The sequence below is a fragment of the Ostrinia furnacalis genome, unplaced genomic scaffold (assembly GCF_004193835.3).
Source record: "Ostrinia furnacalis isolate ACB-3 unplaced genomic scaffold, ASM419383v2 OfSCF3022, whole genome shotgun sequence".
Classification (NCBI taxonomy): domain Eukaryota; kingdom Metazoa; phylum Arthropoda; class Insecta; order Lepidoptera; family Crambidae; genus Ostrinia; species Ostrinia furnacalis.
Window position 1 is genome coordinate 1298877 of NW_021133261.1, and position 21894 is coordinate 1320770.

The 21894-nt window shown below is 39.0% G+C and overlaps 1 protein-coding gene across 3 annotated transcripts; it reads right to left on the bottom strand.

Moving 5' to 3' along the window:
• Positions 1 to 21882, bottom strand: LOC114357041 (protein FAM160B1). Of its 3 annotated transcripts, XM_028310466.1 has the most exons (13): positions 21594 to 21873; positions 21356 to 21496; positions 19926 to 20147; positions 18934 to 19350; positions 17650 to 17843; positions 16502 to 16607; positions 15163 to 15325; positions 14021 to 14142; positions 13516 to 13676; positions 11933 to 12058; positions 2462 to 2552; positions 822 to 1369; positions 8 to 331 (listed from the first exon to the last, which is right to left on the bottom strand). In XM_028310466.1, exons 1-13 carry the CDS (start codon positions 21636 to 21638, stop codon positions 223 to 225), a joined length of 2445 nt encoding a protein of 814 aa, XP_028166267.1. In that variant the 5' UTR covers positions 21639 to 21873; the 3' UTR covers positions 8 to 222. The 3 variants fall into 3 exon arrangements, with proteins under 3 accessions (XP_028166268.1, XP_028166267.1, XP_028166269.1); XM_028310467.1 differs by lacking the exon at positions 21356 to 21496 and having other exon boundaries at positions 1 to 331; positions 21594 to 21882; XM_028310468.1 differs by lacking the exons at positions 8 to 331; positions 822 to 1369; positions 2462 to 2552 and adding an exon at positions 8714 to 8871 and having other exon boundaries at positions 21594 to 21866.
• Positions 21883 to 21894: the final 12 nt, after the last annotated feature.

Below are 21894 nucleotides of genomic sequence, written 5' to 3' on the forward strand. Positions count from 1 at the left end.
ATTGACCTCTAGTCATAAAGAAGTTTATGAAACTGACGATATTAGGCCTGGTTCACACAGCGATAATCGCGCGGTTGATAATTCTCATGTATCAAACCGAACCGTAACCGACCGGTTACCATCTCAGTACCTCGCCAATGAGAGCCGCACGGTTATCGCACGTCTGAACCAGGCCTTACAAGCGGGCTGCACCACGCGGCAAGGCAGCTAGTGACGTCATCACTACCTGGGCATGATGGAGTGCTGGTACTTGACGAAGGCGATAGCAGCCAGCTCTTTGCAGAACTCCTCGAGGACTATAAGGCTTTCCACGAGCTGATTGTGGTCGCCGCTGGAAACGTGATTATTTATTTATTTCTGAAAGAGCTTCGTGTGGTTAATGCCCGTTTTCACCATCAATCCCTAATTTTTAAGTGACCCCTATGGTAAAACATAAAAGGAATTCTATTTTCATAGGGGTCACTTAAAAATTAGGGATTGATGGTGAAAACGAGCATGAGTCAGCCTTATTTTCGGATAACAAAGATTTATTTTGTCCCAAACCTTTGGCTTTTGGGCTTGATGATGCCCAAAGAACTATAGCTTGACCACAAAAAGTTGCGGATTGCAGAAGTGTCGCTGACATAAAATAAAAATTCCAGAAAGACAATCATGAGTGGCATAGCTCTAATTATCAAGCTATAGAATAATTTGTGAGATGTTTTACTAAAAATGTTGATGCGTATTACATTACTTTTTAGTGCAGGATTTGAACCAGCTACCATTTTTTGAGCATACGGAACAAGTTGGTTGTAGACTTAAGGTAAAAAAATCATACATACCTCTCATCATAAATAGGGTCTTCACTCATCAGTTGTAACCTCGTATTCTCTATAACTGTCTTATAATTTCGTAACCTCGGAATCTCTATGGTCAACCTCCTTGCTAACTCTTGTAGCACTTTGAACAACGTCTGCGTCTTTTTCGCAGTTGGCAACATTGGATTTAATAAATACTCGTGCAGATTTGGATGGGGAATCAAAGCGAGCTTTGATATTATAGCCGTAAGGTGCAAATTAACTTGGTAAGGCTGCGACGGCATATTTAGAAGTAATCTGTACAGCATTTTGAAGAACGGGCCTTCGTCAAATTCCTCGTCAGAGTTTGAAGAGTGACTTTTTGAGTTGCAGTTTTCGCTGCAGCAATTTTTTTCTGGGTTTGAGCTGTCGCTGGTTTTCCGGTAGTTGCCGGTTTTTACCGGTTCGAAAACGTCGTCTAGGTGTATGTCGGCTTCTGGTCGGCTGTCGTAGCTGTGTGTAGAACTGGCCGTGGTATCGGGCATCACGTGGTCCGTTGGCCAGTTGAAGGTCGAGGTTATATCCAGCCAATACTGCAAGGGATGGGTGGGAAGTTTTGAGGTGATTCTATGTTCGTTATTTTTATAAGAATTGTGTATCGATCTTAGTTTCGAATTTAATTCAAGTTTTGTTGCTCTTGAGAGCCAGTGGTAAAGTTACTTATAAAATTGTTTATTTAAAACTTTTATTTAAATGTTCATTTAGATTTTTAGAATTAACTGCTTTTGAAATTAATGACAAAACATTCTTGCCTCAAGGTGGCAAATTACTGCCTCAACTTGTCAAATATTGCCAATCGATATTAATCTTTCTACCAATCGTCATAAGTTATAACTGCAAAAGCCTCAGGTACCTGTGCGAGTCATGTATGTAGTAAAAGTCTTGATTTTGATCTTTCTTCTACCGTTATAAGTATTAACCCTTAATAGGGCAGAGTAAGTCTAAATTAAGTGCGTACTATGGGCAGGGCACATAGTACGCAGAAATGACGGCCGATGGGGCAGAAAGATTCTGGAATGGAGGCCGCGTACCGGAAAACGCTGGGAAGCGTTAGACGCAGGCTGCTACCAATCGATCAACATGGAAAGCATTGGGGGAGGCCTATGTTCAGCAGTGGACGTCATATGGCTGAAATGATGATGATGATGAAGTCTAATTTTTTTTGGACCTTAAGACAAAGCTGTAAGGTTGAATTTAAAGTGGGGACTATATTCCGATAGCCTTATTAAGGGTTAAAACCGTGTGTCTATCTGGTAGTGCCTGTGCGCGTCATGTATGTAGAAAAAATTGTCGATTGATTTTGATGGTAGTAAAGTCCGGTTGCCAAGCACGTAGAATTTCGTCCAATGACCCCAAGCTACCTATCCTTATCGCTCGCGCGCAATTGCTGTAAATATATTGCTGTCGCGACTGTGTGACGGGCGGCCGCAGTGAGTGTGCGAGCGCCACAGCAATATAATTGCGCGCGAGCGATAAGGATAGGTAGCTTGGGGTCATTGGACGAAATTCTACGTGCTCGGCGACCGGACTTTACTAACATCAAAATCAATCGACAATTTTTACTATCGTTATAATTGATTTTAAGCTTTCTACCATCGTCATAAGTGCTATAACCGTGTGTCTACCTGGTAGTGCCTGTGCGCGTCATGTATGTAGTGCTCGTAGTCCGCGCCGACCGGGTCGGAGAGCACGGCGCGCGGCAGCAGCAGCAGGAAGCTGCCAATCAAACAACCGATCGTTTGTATTCATTTAATCACATATTATTATACATAGGTACATCACAGGCTGTTCTTATATTACTTGTGATTGGAACAGGTAGAGCTATTTTGGTTTATTGACCGCAAACGTATTTATGGCACCCTGACTATAAAGCCAGGGAGGGAAGTTAAACCTTGACTTCTAACTCGTGTTCTTCTGATTAATTTTGTTGCGGGTCCAATGACAAACTTGACCTTCACTGGTTGGGTTTTTATTCGGTCAAGCTGTAGATCCTGGCTACACAGAAGTTACATCGGTGGGAATAGTCCCGTTTTTTTTTACTATAAAGCCACAATTTCAAACTTACACCGACGAATATCTTACGCCACTTTTCAGCACTAGACGGTATGTCCTGATGTGGTAGTGGGCAAGCAAATTGAAACATGTTAAGTTCTTGAAAAGAACCTACTTAAATAATAAAAAAAATAAAAAAAAAAAACTTGGATTTGACATTACCTACGCGTGTATTTTTAGATTATTACGTATCACAAGTACCAAAAACAGCTCTACCTGCTCCGACCACTGCTTATAATACACTATTTTGGATGGTTGTGCATTCGCTGCCGCTTTAAAGCGTTTTAACATTGGGCAGCTCAACTAAAGAACAGCGATTAGGCAATATTCACATAGCTACGGGGCGTATTTAGTGCGTTGCCAAAGGTTACCTTTACTTTGCATTTTATTTGATTTGATTACTGTTAGGTTCCATGATTCCAAATGAAATTATAAGGCACTGAGAAGAGCGGCAGTGAATGCGAAGTTCCTAGTGCAAAGATCTCTCGTGATTGTTTTTACATTTTTAATAAAGGTTGTGCCATCAAATAGTCTACCTACAGTCCAACCATGATCTTTTAAGAGACAGGGAAAGTATTTTGGAACCGTTACACTTGTATTTTGCATAACCATTTCGTGCAAAATAGAATCTTAATGCTTCAAAAATACGACTTGTACAGACTTTTAGGAAAATAGGATTAGTTTATATTTGATTAATAAATAGTGTCATTTATCCGATTCAATGACATATAGAAAGAAATCAACACAGTGACATTATCGCATCTTGTTCCCAAAAAGCCATAAGTCATAATAAGATCTTGGTAGGACTGTGTGTGTAAAGAGAAATATTGTGTTTGAAAACAAGAATTAAATTTAGATTTATTGCCATGAAGTGTAGCATTTTATAGCAGCATACAAATGGCACACTTAATACCTATTTTTCAAAAAAAAATTTTTTTTTGCTTAACAAGGCAGGTATTTTCATATATCAAATCTGCGAATTAATTCTAACCTATTAATACTCTTATAAACCTTAATTTATATTTAATTTTAACTAATCTCAATAAAAAACATACATATTTGAAATATGTAAGTGGCCTTTTGGAAGAATTTTACAGACAATTGAAATAAACATTTAAAATAAACTAAAAATATGTAAAATAACGATCTACAAAAATAAATTTTATACATTCTCAGATAATGGTATCACAAAAATAAAGGACATCATTCTTTTTGGGCCTTTTCTAAAAGTGCCGGCCAACAAAAAATTATGGTACGTATTGTTAGAACTAGCTATTTGGAGCAATAGTTAATATGGCACAAAAGTTGTAGGACCACTCAGAACAAAGTCATACAAGTTCGATGATTCATCATTTTCATACATTTATTGACTTTTAAAGTGTTGGCAAACTTGAAAATAATTACATATATGTTTTGTTAGAAACTCATGATCCAAAACAATTATCAACCGACCGCTCTAAGTTAGCGATCAAATGACGCGATGACGAAACGAAAAAGATACATCCGTGGCCCGCGCTAGCAGTGTCGCTGTGGCCGGGAAGAAACGAGCAAACATGCCAGCCAATAGGATGGCTCGGAGCATACCCGTCAGTGAATGAGACGGGGACATTGAAAACTGAAGTGAAGGTCATCCAGTTATCCATGCGACTCGCGTTACATCAAACGGCTACCTGCTTGCGTTATCGTTAAACATCATTGTTAAAGCCCGGTCGCCGAGTACGTAGAATTTCGTCCAATGACCCCAAGCTATCCATCTTTTTCGCTCGCACGAATCTATGTTGCTGTCGCGCTCGCACACTCACTGCGNCCAAAAACTTGGTATGCAGTCTGGTGACGTTTGGGGACCCGAATGACATTTCACCATTTTTATGTAAAAAGTCTGGCAACACTGAAAGTTATGGGGAAAAGTTTTTTTTGCGACATGGGTGACTTTAAAGTTAAGGACAGACAGAAAGAATTATGGCAGAAAAAAAATAAAAATGACGTTTGGTCGCATATACGACCCAGATTATGGGAAAAATCCGAAATGTCAAAAAATCAAGATGGCGGCGGCGTGGGCGGCCATTTTGTAAAAAGTTGAAAATTTCGAAATTTTAGAATGCATTTTTCGAGTAGTTGGCAACACTTTGGAAAGTTGAGCTGTATGAGGCGGTTGTGTGTCTTGTCGAGAGGTTTTGCTTGGGTGAAGAAATGTCTCCAGTGTTGCCATGCTTTAGGAGATTTGGTCCAAAAATGTCGAAAGTAGAAATAACGACTTCCGGTCAGAAATTTGGACGACGCCTCCTGCAAAGGGGTCGTGCAAATGACATTTGACCATTTTCATCTCGATCACCTGGCAACACTGGGAGCTACGGGGAAAAGTATTTTTTTCGACATGGGTGTCTTTAAAGTTAAGGACGGACAGAAGGAGATATGGCAGAAAAAATCCAAAAATGTGGTTTGGTCGGTTATACGACCCAGATTATGGGAAAAATCCGAAATGTCAGAAAATCAAGATGGCGGCTGAGTTGGCGGCCATTTTGTAAAAAGTTTCAGATGTTCGATTTTTCAAATGCGTTTTTCGGGTAGTTGGCAACATTTAGGAAAGTCGGGTTGTATGTGGCGATTATGAAGTTCGTCAAGGAGTATCGTTTGGAAAAGCAATGATTCCCAGTGTTGCCATACTTTAAGAGTTTTGGTCCAAAAATGTAAAAAATGAAAATAACGACTTTCGGTCAGAAATTTGGATGACGCCTCCTGCAAATAGGTCAAACTAATGACATTTGACTATTTTTATCTCGATCACCTGGCAACACTGGGAGTTAGGGGAACTCAAAATTTTGGGACATGGGTGGTTTTAAGGAATCGTTTCACGGGACTGGGTGAGGATAGAAAAAAATGAAAAATGGGGTTCGGCGCGGAAAATGGTCCAGATTAAGGCAAAAATGCAAAATTTTGGAAATCCAAGATGGCCGCCAAGCAGTTACCCATTTTCCAAATGGAACTGAGTTTTCCATACAAATTGTATGCAGGGGGCCTTGGTTAACGTAGAAAAAGGCGAGGCCGAAGGCCGAGCGATAGTTTAAAGCCTGTGAGTCGCCATAGATTTATTTTTAATGCGTCAAAAAAGGACTAGAGCCCAGTGACAGACAGAAAGGCGAGGCCGAAGGCCGAGCGATGGTTCAAATCCCGAGAGTTACCATAGTTAAACTTGTGTTGCGTCAAAAAAGCAAAAGAGCCTTGCCACGAACGATAAACGCCCCGTGTAATTTTTGCGAGGCCGAAGGCCGAGCTCCGAATGCGAGGCCGTAGGCCGAGCGCCGCGTAGGGCGAAGCCCGGAGCGGCCAGCATCGCAGATCTAGCTTTTGTAGCCCGCGTAGCGGGCGACCAAAGCTAGTCTCTATTATATTGTTAATAGTTGCGCTGAACTTTAAATCATTTAATTTTTGTTATTGCAGAATAATAGTAATTTTGTTCGGCTGTTAAGTTAAGAAAATACAAAGAAATATAATACGTAGACAGACAAAAGAAGGCAGCGTGAGTATTAAAGTATATTAAAGTAGGAACTTTAAATATATTTGTGCAAATATTTCAGTTTCGTGCAAACTGTTCCAAGGATGTTTGCGAAACGTGTATGAGATGTCATATTTGCAGTGTCAAGTGTCAACCTTCGTACTATACACCAATTAGAGGCGACAATAGCATATAGATGAATTACAACGAACTGTCCTACTCTGACATTGACAGGGGGCGCCATCAGCTCTCCGAGTTATGTGCCCCGCCCACTGCCACTTGATTTTAGCGATTCTGCGGGCTATGTCAGTCACTCTGGTTCTCCTACGGATCTTCTCATTTCTGATTCGATCACGCAGGGAAACTCCGAGCATAGCACGCTCCATCAAAAAAACTCTAAAAACTCATTTATTTCTGTAAATAGGCTTAAAAAAAGCACTTTTACACGTCCCAGTATTAACCCTACCACTGCTTCAGGACAATAAATGGGCCAGTGCTGAGAAGAAGCAGCGCAAGAAACTCAGTCACTATTGTCAGCCTCTTTTTCAAAGGTTTACATGCTTTAAAATGTACAAAGTTATAAATATTTATGCGAGCTAGGCANCAACTTGGTTCAGAGCGGTCCTACAACTTTTATGCCATATTAACTATTGCTCCAAATAGCTAGTTCTAATAATACGCACCATTTTTTTTTGTTGGCCGGCACTTTAAAAAAAGGCCCAAAAATGTATGAAGCCTGAATGATCTCCTTTCAACACGTACCTACGTAGATGTACGTAGGTACTTAAGATCGAGTAAACATTAGTTTACAATCTGATATGTCACAAAATATGAGATTTTTAGTGGTTTTATAAAATGGCATTTATTTGTACACTATAATAATATTTAAAAAATAACTTTGTACACATTTTGGATTTTAATCATAAAAAAATACTATTTTTCCAATGTTTGCTATAAAATATCAGATAGGAGAACGTTTAACAAAATAAAAGCATAAATTAAAAGCATTGAACAGCACCCTGATCCTTTAATGCAGACAGCATTAGTAAATATAAATTGTTTCAACAAAGCTACCCATGCCAAATATAAAACACATAAATAAAGGCACATTCACACTCCTACGGAGCATGTGGCCTATTCGCAATTCCAACAAACAGAATAACTCTTTAATATTATATTGAAATGAAAATCTTTTACAATTTAATTTTCTTTGAGGCGGTTGTAGCCTTTTTGAAACAAAACAAGGGTACATAAGCTGCACGTGATATAAATAAAGTTTTTAGATGCCAAGTCACCAGACAGATAAGGGAGAGTCCGGTAATTTGGACCAGTTTTTTTCAATCCCATTTTACACCTAGTTTTCTTTTGTTTTTGCTAATGTCCATGGTATATAATAAAAGATACATTATTCAACTTACTATTTCATAGGTATTAATCAACATAGTTGTTGTATATTTAGCACAAATCAACAAAATACGAGTTCAGAGCTTCGGTCCAATTTATCCAACCGGTTCGATAATTTGTACCACAGGGTTACTAAATTGGATTTCAATAAATTTCAAGTCTATAAAAAAACTATGGCAAATATTATACGATACATTCTTAACAAATTAGGTAACGAAAAGGAAAAGTAGTTAATAACATAGACAATCGATATTGTTTTACACGTTATCACGATTTTGAGTAAAAGTTTTGTAATTCCAATTATCGTAACCCACACTTGTACCTCATCTACTTTGCCAGTCTTTTGCTTTCATTTATTGTTAGTCAAATATAACTACCATATTATAACTTCAAAATATTATTTACTAAAAAAACATTCAAAATTCTTTGGTTAAGTTCCATACAACTTGATGTGGTACAATTTAGCCGACTAGGTGATAGTGCTTTTAAAAAATCGGTAAAAAATATAGCTTATAAATACCGAAAAATGTTTCAAATAATTGTGATCGACACTAATTTACGCTTCTAAATAATATATTAGAAACACCCTGTGATTAAATTTAACAAAATTACAAACTAAACATGCATTGTCAAAAGTTACTTGAAAACAATGAAAAAATACTTTTCAAAATAAAACACACGTGTTAGTTGTCACGGCAAAAACCACATGGCCGATAGTAATTGAATTTAGTTGTGTATCGCTGAGTGTTGCAATTACAGACATTCAATAAGTACTTTACGAAATATGAGGGTGGTACAATTTACCCGGCGGTACAATATACCGAACTCTCCCCTATATTTTATACTTACATTTAAGCGAACAAAACTTTACGAAATAAGAGTTTTAACAAATACAGGAAGATAGAAAGAAACAAGACATTTTGTGAAGTTTAATTTTAGTTTTCCTCTCAGCCTTATTTATCTTATTAATAATAGTTAATTATTATAATTATAAACTAAGCAGTATTCCCTGTGGTTGTTACGTCATCGTGATCGTTAGTTTCGGTGGCCATTATTTCTTCTATTCGCAATTTTAGCTCCTGGAGCCTAAAAAGTGATTGTAATTAATTATTTTATGAGTTATTTAAGCGTTTGATTAATAAGAAAATAAAATAAATGTTTACATGTTAATTCCCTAATTGATGTGAGTATTTATGAAATAATTATTGCAAAATCAAAAAAATCAAAATCAAAAAATATTTATTCAGTTTAGACCACAAGTGGCACTTATGAACGTCAATAGAAAATAATAAAAAAAGAAAAGGTAGCCCTTATGGGGCACTTTACATGTCTCCTTATCTTTTTGCAGTGTTATTTATTACTTATTAGCGCTGTGAGCTGTAAATTTTAACTGTTTTCGAAGTGATATTTTTAAGCAACATCTATAATATATAAAGCTCGATTCCTACTCACTCACTCACTCACTCACTGATCAGGGGTATTTTTGGGGTATTTAGAGGGGAGAGGGGTAAAATTGTAGGTGTTTATCTCATACTAGATTTTTTGACTGCCAGCTTTATTACATTTTTTGAACCAAAAAACAAAATGGCGGCACTTTTTGAAACACAAACTTTTCTGTCTTTGGTCCTGAATTTTTTCTGTTTTGGGAGTTTGTTGGGGTTGCCAAGATGTGTTAAAAAATTTGAGAAAAAAACGAAAAAACAAAATGGCCGCGCCGCCATCTTGGATTGAAAATGCGATTTCGAGGTGTTTTTAGGGAGGTGTCACTCCGAGATGCGCAATTGTTTTTGAAAATTTCTTTTGGGTGTTTGTGACATGTATAGTCTTCTTTAGAGTCTTATTCACAGATTATCAAAAAACAAGATGGCGGCTGAGCCGTCGGCCATTTTGTTGCGATCAAAAAAATTCCCAAACTTTGACACGAATTTTCCGGTAGATGGCGACACCGGAGTGGGGTACAATGTTCCAGGCGATTGTTGGTCTATTATTCGAGTGTTGCCATGAATCGGAAAAAACTACCATTTTGGAAGAAAATTTTCCACCACGGCCCCGGATAGTAGAAAATGGAAATTTCCAAAAATTCCATAAACTTGGAATGCAGTCTGGTGACATTTAGGGACCCAAATGACATTTCAGCATTTTTATGAAAAAAGTCTGGCAACACTGAAAGTTATGGGGAAAAGATTTTTTTGCGACATGGGTGACTTTAAAGTTAAGGACAGACAGAGGACTCATGGCAGAAGAAAAATAAAAATGACGTTTGGTCGGATATACGACCCAGATTATGGGAAAAATCCGAAATGTCAAGAAATCAAGATGGCGGCTGAGCGGGCGGCCATTTTGTAAAAAGTTTAAAATTTCGAATTTTTGGAATTCATTTTTCGAGTAGTTGGCAACACTTTGGAAAGTAAATTTGGATGACGCCTCCTGCAAATAGGTCAAACTAATGACATTTGACTATTTTTATCTCGATCACCTGGCAACACTGGGAGTTAGGGGAACTCAAAATTTTGGGACATGGGTGGTTTTAAGGAATCGTTTCACGGGACTGGGTGAGGATAGAAAAAAATGAAAAATGGGGTTCGGCGCGGAAAATGGTCCAGATTAAGGCAAAAATGCAAAATTTTGGAAATCCAAGATGGCCGCCAAGCAGTTACCCATTTTCCAAATGGAACTGAGTTTTCCATACAAATTGTATGCAGGGGGCCTTGGTTAACGTAGAAAAAGGCGAGGCCGAAGGCCGAGCGATAGTTTAAAGCCTGTGAGTCGCCATAGATTTATTTTTAATGCGTCAAAAAAGGACTAGAGCCCAGTGACAGACAGAAAGGCGAGGCCGAAGGCCGAGCGATGGTTCAAATCCCGAGAGTTACCATAGTTAAACTTGTGTTGCGTCAAAAAAGCAAAAGAGCCTTGCCACGAACGATAAACGCCCCGTGTAATTTTTGCGAGGCCGAAGGCCGAGCTCCGAATGCGAGGCCGTAGGCCGAGCGCCGCGTAGGGCGAAGCCCGGAGCGGCCAGCATCGCAGATCTAGCTTTTGTAGCCCGCGTAGCGGGCGACCAAAGCTAGTCTCTATTATATTGTTAATAGTTGCGCTGAACTTTAAATCATTTAATTTTTGTTATTGCAGAATAATAGTAATTTTGTTCGGCTGTTAAGTTAAGAAAATACAAAGAAATATAATACGTAGACAGACAAAAGAAGGCAGCGTGAGTATTAAAGTATATTAAAGTAGGAACTTTAAATATATTTGTGCAAATATTTCAGTTTCGTGCAAACTGTTCCAAGGATGTTTGCGAAACGTGTATGAGATGTCATATTTGCAGTGTCAAGTGTCAACCTTCGTACTATACACCAATTAGAGGCGACAATAGCATATAGATGAATTACAACGAACTGTCCTACTCTGACATTGACAGGGGGCGCCATCAGCTCTCCGAGTTATGTGCCCCGCCCACTGCCACTTGATTTTAGCGATTCTGCGGGCTATGTCAGTCACTCTGGTTCTCCTACGGATCTTCTCATTTCTGATTCGATCACGCAGGGAAACTCCGAGCATAGCACGCTCCATCAAAAAAACTCTAAAAACTCATTTATTTCTGTAAATAGGCTTAAAAAAAGCACTTTTACACGTCCCAGTATTAACCCTACCACTGCTTCAGGACAATAAATGGGCCAGTGCTGAGAAGAAGCAGCGCAAGAAACTCAGTCACTATTGTCAGCCTCTTTTTCAAAGGTTTACATGCTTTAAAATGTACAAAGTTATAAATATTTATGCGAGCTAGGCAGTAACGTATCCCAAACATTTTTATCTTTTAAATAATCATCGACTTTATAGTAGCCCTTTTTCATTAAGGTACTTTTTATATGTGCTTTGAATTTATGAATGGGTAGTTCTACAACAGTTTGTGGTAATTTATTAAAGAATTTAATACATTTTCCTATAAATGAATTACCAATCTTATGCAATCTGAAATTTGGAACGGCAAGTTTATTTTTGTTTCTTGTATTAAAGTTATGCAAATCGCTCTTTTTCGTGAATTGCTCTATATTCATCGCTCTTTGGGTGACCTTGAGCCTTCTTATGAGGCCCATAGTAAGCGACCACGTCTCAGATATCGTATAATACAGTGACTGGGTATATTCACCTGTTGATGATCCGGTGTATGCTCTCGCCGGTGTCAGCTCGGTGCAAGTCCATGCCTTCATGTGATAGGATCTCGTTGATCTGCTCGTTTACATGGTCCTCGTGTTGGAGCTGCTTCATCGCTTCCCTGTGGAGAAATGTTGATTTCATTAGCCTGGATATAATCATCATTTCGTTATCTCTACTAATCTACATTCTACATTAGACAAAATGTTCTGTCTGTTAAAGCCTGGTCCGTGAGCACGTAGAATTTTGTCCAATGACCCCAAGCTACCCATCCTTATCGCTCGCGCGTAATTATGTTGCTGTCGCGCTCGCACACTCACTGCGGGCGCCCGTCGCTCAGTCGCGACAGCAATATAATTACACGCGAGCGATAAGGATGGGTAGCTAGGGGTCATTGGACAAAATTCTACGTGCTCACGGACCAGGCTTTAGATTTAATCATTATTTTAGACATTTACTGTTATCTCTACTAATCTACATTCTTCATTAGACAAAATGTTCTGTCTGCTAGTCAATGCGAACTTAAAATTAGTAGTGTAAATATAAAAGAAAAACGCTTTTGTTGTTTGCTCTCGTCGGTACCAAAGTTTCCATCAAAGCGGAGAGATTTGCGACGAAGTTGGCAGGTTATTTCTATCAAAGCGGAGAGGTATGAGACGAGCGGAGAGGAGAGGTAACGCGAGTTGTGCGTAGCTGTCAACTGTCAGAATATTGCTGTCTACGAATCGTGTGACTGTTTTAGGTATTAAAGTACAGGATAATAATACAACCATGTGCACACACTTGAATGGTAGGAAAAAGAGACATAGAGAGGGGCCATAGAGCATACAACACTTCTGGGTTGCCAGATATTGTTATTAAATTTTTACCACTTAGATTGCAGCTATAAAGTTATTAATTTTTATAACAACCACTGTGTAAAAGCTGCACACGTGATATTGGCGGAATAGTGTGCCCTCAGTGTCGAAAAAACGCAAGTTCCTCGCCATAAACCAAAGAAGAAGAATCGTATGTCGCTTTCGGATGAACTTGTCCGGAGAAGAAGGCAGCAGGGATCGAGGTGCGTTCACTCGCGGCTCTAATAAAAAACAAATAAGACTACCCGAGCCAGAGACATATCTTTTCTACGCTCGATTCATTATCACCGAAGTTAAGCGAAGAGATGAGATGGGGAAATAACAAAATCCGATTGGTTATTTCAAACACATGTCGTCCCGTCTCTTCTCCTTTACGCTTTGGGTCGAAGGACGCGGGGGGCTGCGAGGTCACTGACCTGTACCGCGGGGTCACTGACCTGTTGCGCTCTCTCTCGCGCCAGAGCGAGACGTCGTTGAGACGTCATTCAGTTGCTCCCTCTCGCTCTGGTCGAGCGGCGCGGGGCTGCGGGGTCACTGACCTGTTGCGCTCTCTCTCGCGCCAGAGTGAGACGTCATTCAGTTGCTCCCTCTCGCTCTGGTCGAGCGGCGCGGGGCTGCGGGGTCACTGACCTGTTGCGCTCTCTCTCGCGCCAGAGTGAGACGTCATTCAGTTGCTCCCTCTCGCTCTGGTCGAGCGGCGCGGGGCTGCGGGGTCACTGACCTGTTGCGCTCTCTCTCGCGCCAGAGCGAGACGTCATTCAGTTGCTCCCTCTCGCTCTGGTCGAACGGCGCGGGCGGCTGCGGCGCGAAGTACCCGCGCGAGCATACACGCGTCAGCACTAGTCTGTGGATGCTGTGCTCCGTGCCTTTCTCTATTATTGTCTGTAAGATGATAACATTAAAATTTGTCCTATATTAAAACGGCCAATATTCAGCACAAAATATGATCGATCAGACAAATAAATTGAGGTAAGTTTTGTGTAAAAAGTCAACAGACATGATGGCACATGCCGCTATGTCGAGTGCTATTTTACGACAAAAATGGTTCACACGGCGTTCCTTACTTCTCTAAACTTTTACTTTCACATAGCATCATCATCATTATCATTAAATTCATTAAGTAATTTAGTCTCCACTGCAGAAGGACGACCCTTTCTAGTTTAACAAAGGCAAAAGAGATGATTATGGCCTACACTTCACATAGCACATTTACTAGGATTCCTTACCTGGAAGAACTGCAATGTCTCCAACGTAATGTCGTGGTGATCAGTCAGACAGTTGGATATAAGCGTATGCAGCAGCGGCCATTCCGAAACCTCGCCCTCGCCCACCAGCCAATTGGAGAACTCTGAGACAAAAACATTTTTTTAAATTGTTTGATCCCGTTTAAAATAGTTAACTAAATTAAAACAAAATTTTATCATTATCATCATCATTTCAGCCACAGGACGTCCACTGTTGAACATAGGTCTCCCCCAATGATTTCCATAATGACCGGTTGGTAACAGCCTTTATTCAGCGCCTTCCTGCTACCTTTATAAGATCGTCAATTCACCTTGTGTGGATATTCCACGCTGCGATTTTCGAACACTTTTATCATTTATTCCTTTGTTAATTTGTTCTATTTACACCAGACAATTTGGTCCTTCGAGCCGGATATGAACCAGCGATCTGTGAAGCACATCTGAAATCTCGCTAAAATTTGGATGTAACAAAACCTATCTTAACATTAATTATACGCTATGAAATAGCTTCTGTTTTAATCACAGGTTTTTATCCGCCAAATTCAGTACTTTTATATTTATCATATAGTCTTACCATTAATAAGATCAGGCGAGTCCACCACCTTCAGACACTTAGCAAGTATGGCGGTGACGAGCGCCGCGTGGTGCAGGTCGCTGACCCCGGCCTCGGCGGCGCCCTCTAAGAACTTCTGACGGAAGGTACCTTCTCTAGGGGGCTGTAGTGGTGTGTATAGTTTACACTTACCTTTTAAAAGTTCGGGCGAGTCTACTACCTTCAGACACTTGGCGAGGATGGCGTGACGAGGTATCTAGAGGAAGCTGAAGTGGTGTTTACTGTTAAGACTCACCATTAATAAGGTCAGGCGAGTCCACCACCTTCAAGCATTTAGCAAGTATGGCGGTGACGAGCGCCGCGTGGTGCAGGTCGCTGACCCCGGCCTCGGCGGCGCCCTCTAAGAACTTCTGACGGAAGGTACCTTCTCTAGGGGGCTGTAGTGGTGTGGTTACAGTTTACCCTTACCTTTTATGACTTCAGGTGAGTCTACAACCTTCAAACACTTGGCGAGGATGGCGTGACGAGGTCTCTAGGGGAAGCTAAAGTGGTGTTTACTGTTTAGCCTTACCATTAATAAGGTCAGGCGAGTCCACCACCTTCAAGCATTTAGCAAGTATGGCGGTGACGAGCGCCGCGTGGTGCAGGTCGCTGACCCCGGCCTCGGCGGCGCCCTCTAAGAACTTCTGGCGGAAGGTTCGTGAGAGATGCGCCGCTATTGTGGGGTGGCATTCCTGTTGGTAAAACGAGGACGTAAAGGTCAAAAATGGCACAACAAATAACACTGCTGACGAATGTAACAAAGGGAAATCCTGCCCAGATGGTCCGGGTGAATATGTAACTTAATATTATAAATGCGAAAGTTTGGATGTCTGGATGTTTGTTATTCTCTCACGCAAAAAGTACTGAACGGATTTTGATGAAACTTTGCAGTATTATTGTTTATAACCCAGAATAACATAATAGGCTATAATTTATGACGATCTGTGACAAACAAAATTTCACGCGGGTGAAATCGCGGGCAAAAGCTAGTCCTTAATATTTTTTCTGTAAATTCTAAGGGGAAGAAGGTTTTGGACTCTGTAGCTCCATAAAATACCACGAACGCAGGTCAGTGGGGTTCCTCAAGGAACTTCTGAAGGTTCGTTCAGAGGTGTGCCGCTATCGTTGGATGGCATTTAGGCAGGTAAAACGTGGACTGTAAGGTCCATAATGGCACAACAACTAGATACTATGCGACCAGCCGGGTTAGGATGCGGGCCGTCATATTACAAAATCGATAAAATGGCGCGATAACCGCTTATCGCGGCACGCATCCTAGGCCTGCTTATATGTATATGGTACGGTTGGGATGCGCGAATATTATTTATCGGTAAATCGAAGCGTTTTATAAATTTAAGACGACAAAGTCCATCGCACATTTTTTGTACGTGTGCTGACAAAATACATCATGCATGTCAAGAAATTGAAAAGTTATTTTAATTGATTAAAGTATCACTTAAAGTAAGTAAAAAGTATTAGAAAATTGTTGTTTTATTCAGCAAGGTGCTCTCAGCAGTAAGTGTTGATGAAAATACTAGAAAAATAGAAAAACATTCCTGCCTAGGTACTTGAGAATCCATATCGTCTAAATAATAAAAATGAATTGCTGTTCTTTAGTCCCGCTAAAACTCGAGAATGGCTGGACCGATTTGGCTGATTTTGGTTTTGAAATGCTTGTTGTAGTCCAGGCAAGATTTAAACAGTGAGAAAACATGGGAAACATTAGTACTGAACCGATTTAGATGAAATTTGGCATAAAGTACGCGACAGGGTATTAATTCTGTCAAACCGATATTTACGTCGGCGAAGCCTCGAGTTTTTGCTAGTATTGTGTATTTTTCCTATTTAAAATGAGTTTTTGATATTACCTTCATTAAAGTATCACAGTAGTCAAGCCATGAGAAGAAGCTCGTCAGTTCTCTGTAGCCGTGGAACTTGCTGAAGGATTTGTCGCCAAAGTCTTGGGCCACATAGCTGCAACAAATGTTTTTATTAGAAATGCAAAACGATATAAAATGATGATGACTTTCTTTTTTTTTTTGAGGATTTCTCTCTAACAAACTTAATAAATCAAATGAAATCTTAAATTATTTTATTTATTTACAAAAAATATATATGGTAGTCAATTTTCGAAAATTTTCGGGAAATCTTTGAATGCAGTTCTCTTTCTTTTCAAAAATAAAAGAATGTTTCATTTGAGTAAAATTTTCTTTCTACAGTATTTAGACTTTAGAGTATTTTGCCTTCAGGTGGCATTACCAAATTCCACCCTGTATAAGAACAGGATATTTCCACTTGTCTCAAAAGCTTTGGTAGCTTATTTTTGATTCTAAACTGACTAAACAAACTAGTCACAATTTTGAACTCAACAAAGAGTTAACGCAAATTGGTTTCACTTGCATGGATAAACGAATGCGTTTCAAATGCATTCAATTATCTAGGCTTATCAGATTTCATGTCAACAAAGTCTATAAAAACCGAGCGATAAAATGGTTTTTACTATCTAACTTTCATAAAATTAAATTGTATATTTGTTTTTAATCCTTTAACGTGAATGGACATTAATCTCTAAGTTTATCACTGTAATTTACCAATGAAGAATTTCTTCGCTAAATAATCAATCATAATCTGCTGCATCTGCAATGCAATCATTTACTGCTAAATAATAAATACGTATTAATAATAAAACACATTAGAAACATTTCATCTCTTCTAGCTCTTATATTCTTCTGATTAAATTCGTTGCAGATCCAGATTTATTATTTTTACAGATTTGTTGCCAGTAGCAACATCGAATATAAAAACTATAATTTTGACTGGCAACACTAATCTAGATTCCACAGATACTCACGCCCAAGTAATATTCAGGTGCTCCAAATCCGTAGGCTCCGTATTGGCCGGTATACACTTGTACTTGGCGCAGAGATTGTCCACGATAGTCTTACAGGCGACCTCCATATTAACCCTATTATTTTGACTGGCAACACTAATCTATGTAGATTCCACAGATACTCACGCCCAAGTAATATTCAGGTGCTCCACATCCGTAGGCTCGGTATTGGCCGGTATACACTTGTACTTGGCACAGAGCTTGTCCACGATAGTCTCACAGGCCGGGCTGCAACTGGTCACCAGGTTTGCGATGTCATCTTCAGGGAGAGACGACACTATCATGATGCCTTCGCACGCTCGGAGAACCACTTGGTTGTCCTGGAATATGATATTTTCGTGAATTCAACACATAAGGCATTAAAAATTTGTGGCAGGACTCGGAGGCGAACTGTAAGGAAAACAGTGGCGAGATCACACAAAATAGAATGATATTGATCGCAGTGATACTTTATTGAACTAAATAGCTGCTCAAAATAAGGGTATAAAACTTTTTTCTTTCTTTCAAAAGCATCGTTTATAAATAGTCTTTGATTGCTTCGAGACAGTACAATTCAGTACATATTGTTATAAAGTTTGGATAGTTAATTTTCGCGATCTCGAATTGAAATTGAATTTTAATATGTTTACTATGAAGAGTACAAAACTTACGTTTTATTTATGTGCATGCATTGATTTTTCGCATCATTTATTTGGTTAGCAATAAAATTATTGATTTTGATTTTTTTATCATCTGTTTTCACCATTTTCTGTGAAGTTACGTTTTAAATCTTTGTAGTATAAACTCTTTATTTTTTCGAAAAGCAAGAATGGTTCAACATTCATGTAATTGTAGTAGTATATAATAAGGCAGCTATAGCGATCCAAGGTTGCGTAGTAACGAATTGATTAAGAAAGCAAATTGCTTCACCTTGAATCTAATTTTGTTGCATTTAATTTGGTCGGTTGCTTCAATTTAAATTAATTTGTTAGATCCAAAGCCTTGTAGACTTATAATAGTTTAAATACGTCAAATGACGTGACTTAGCAAAATAACTTTGCTAAGAGAAAATATTTTTGATAGGACTCATTCATTAAATTTAATTTACCTATGTAACAGACAATGGTTTTTAAATAAACTTAGTTTGTTACGAGAATATTTTGCGTTTTTCTGACTCCAAAAAGGTTGCCCTCCTCTTAGTCTCCAATGGACTAGCTTCATTGTTCTATTACATTGTTTTTTCTATACAGTGTGGAAGTTTGTAATGTCACCTGAAGGGAAAGTACTCTTAATACTGTAGATAGAAAATTTTACTCAAAGAAAACATTCCTTTATTTTTGAATAGAAAGTAAACTGCATTCAAAGATTTCCGAAAATTAGGTGGCATTACAAAATTCCACCCTGTATATGGAATAGTTATAAAGTACTTACAGCACTATTCAAATACGAAAGCAGGAGGTCAATCAACAGAAACTTGTCATTATCATCATACACAGTCTTGTGGCTTTTGCACGACGCGTCGTCCGGCACCGAGCCACTAGACGTCGCGTTCCCATCCTCCTTTCCATTAGTTCTCACTATAGACACGTGGCTCAACGGATTCTGAGGCAACTCCACTTCAAACAACGGGTTTTTCTTTGGAGTTGTCGTCTTAGATTTGAGAGGTATCAAGTTCTGTATGTCTTCTGGTATGCTCAGTAAACTGGTCTTGTCTTCCACAAAGGGTGTGGTGAATATGTTCGCCAGACCAGGCTCCTTTCTGACCAGACCACATAGGGTTAGGAGCAGTTCCACTTCTTCTTTCTCCGTTGGTGACGCCGGGTTCTCGTTGCATTGTATTAACATTCGCTGTGGATAAATGATTCTATTTAATATGAGTCAGGAGTGTAGGTAGGTGTATAGCAACAGGGAATGTCTTATTAATAGTCCCGATGTGCTGTTTTTAATCATCAAAACCCCAAAGCGGCCAGTGCGTCGGGATCACATTTAGCCCGCTTTAAAACTGCGACATCGACTTAAAATAATAATCAAAACTCGCACAAGGCTGCCTCGTTCGCCGGAGTAGCGCCGCGAGCGCGGTTAATGTGTCAAGTAGTCAATAACACATATCGACCACTGGGCTACTGCCTCTAAACAAGGACCTTTAGTCCCGCCCTTCTTTAAACGTTAGATGAGCATCATAAGGGTACGGTACCTGCAGCGGCCTGTAAACATGCGCGCTATTCACACAGGGCTGCCTCGTGCGCCGGAGTAGCGCCGTGCCAGTTCCTAGCGCAAGTGACCGCGCGCCGGGAGGTCTGTCAGCCGCTGCTAGCGCGGTTAGCGCGTCAAGAACGCATGTTGACCGCTGGACGCCTTTAAGCAAGGACCTAATAGTCCCGCCCTTCTTTAAACGTTAGATAAACAACATAAAGGTACGGTACCTGTAGAGGCCTATAAACATGCGCGCTATTCACACAGGGCTGCCTCGTACGCCGGAGTAGCGCCGTGCCAGTTCCTAGCGCAAGTGACCGCGCGCCGGGAGGTCTGTCTGCCGCTGCTAGCGCGGTTAGCGCGTCAAGAACGCATATCGACCGCTGCACAACTGCCTCTAAGCACGGGCCAACAGTACCACCGTGCTGTTCCTTCTCTTCGTCTACTATAAGCTGCGGACAAAAATTCTAATTGGCAGATGGTCACGCGAACGGGCGATACGATTTCGTCGCGTGATTAAACCGAATTTAATCAGCGTTAATACAGTTAATTAATTATCAAAAATACAAAATGTGAAAAAAAACCAAGTCTAGTTTTAATAATAATATGTACAATCTGTAACCAACTGCTTATGTGGGAAAATACAAATACCTATGATAGTTGGCTTTTTATTGTTACCATTTACAACAAGTTAACAACTGTGTAGTAAACTATCATATCATGTCATAACTTTGTATAGTTATATTGAAAATATTTCAGTAATGCAGCAAGAGTATTTTAAAACAAGTTTAACGGAGCACATTAAGTATGATTAAAAAGCCAAGTTAATAAGGAGTAAAAGAATAAAAAGAACATTGTTATTGACCCACTATTTGTTATTAATATGATAGCATAGGTTAATCAGTACTATTATTGAATGTAAATACTGCATAAAGAGAGATAAGCTGTGCTTATTTGGCATTCATATGCTATAAATCTAGTCTGTAAAGGTCATAGATGTATTTTTACATAATTTATTCAAGAAGAACTGGATGTCACTTTAGCTATCACAAAATTTTATTTTACATATTATTATATTTAGAATTGGATTGAGTTTACAATAATCCCATCTATGGGTATAACATGTATTTATTATTAAAAATTGCACAAATTAATTTCTGAATGATATTGAAATAATGTTTATTTATTAGGATCTAAATACAAGAAAATTTAATTAATTTTGTTTACTTATTTCTAAAAACATTTTAGCGGTTAATTAAACGTTAAATTTGTTTTCATAAATATTACATTACCATTGCACAAAAATAAATCAGTTTTCATTTCATTTTTAACAATTTGTTCATTAGTCAGTACATGTACTACTATTGCTTTACTGTTATTCCTAACAGTTATATTATAACATGTTATAACAGACACACTAATCACATGATTGATAACATTAGATTGGGTGATAAATCAAATATAGTGGCAATACAACAAGACTAATTAAAAATAGGTCAGTGAAAGAAAAGAATCACACTAAGTATGATGAATGAAATTTATTTAAAAATTTTCTGGTGGCACCAGTGAATAAGACCTGTTTAGAAATACCTATGTTGAGCCAATAATTTTATTGAGTGATTTTTGATGATGATAAATATTATTTCAAAGTAATAAATACCTGTAGCATTTGGTGTAAATGGTGCGGGATTCTTGTGTCTTCAATGTGAATTTTACTGCTATCATCGTAGTTTTGGTAAAAGTTTAGAATCATCTTCCAATGATACTCAAAATCCTCAAACCTGGTAGCCGGGGGCGCCAACTAAAACACAATGTATTATTGTTTTAGCCGAGTCAATCGTAAATAATCGATGAATACATTACATAACATCCACAATAACACAATTTAAACAACTTACAACGTCCGCGGCAGACTGCAGGACGTCGGAAAACCTACTCAACATTTTAACTTCGTTTCTTGAACATTTGGGCACTAATATTAAAGATCTCGATACGGGCACGTGATTCTACTTAAAATGCAAATGTTGTCCTACAAAATCATGGTGCAAGTGCTTGGTTAATTAATTTTTATTGCCGCTTTTAAAACACAAAACACAGAAATCCTGAAAACTCCACAAGAAATGAAATGACATTTCGGAAAATTGGTAAAACTGACATCTTTTTTTTTTCATTACATGGGATGGGAAATTGGGAACAGAT

Bases quoted from the DNA above. Each gene is read 5' to 3' on its own strand.
- LOC114357041 (XM_028310466.1), bottom strand. From the start codon at position 21,638: ATGTTGAGTAGGTTTTCCGACGTCCTGCAGTCTGCCGCGGACGTT. The intron at 17,844-18,933 runs GTAAGTACTTTA...ATCATATTCCAG, and splicing joins TTTCGTATTTGAATAGTGCT to GACAACCAAGTGGTTCTCCG. The intron at 12,059-13,515 runs GTCAGTGACCCC...ATTTCTCCACAG, and splicing joins CGCGAGAGAGAGCGCAACAG to GGAAGCGATGAAGCAGCTCC.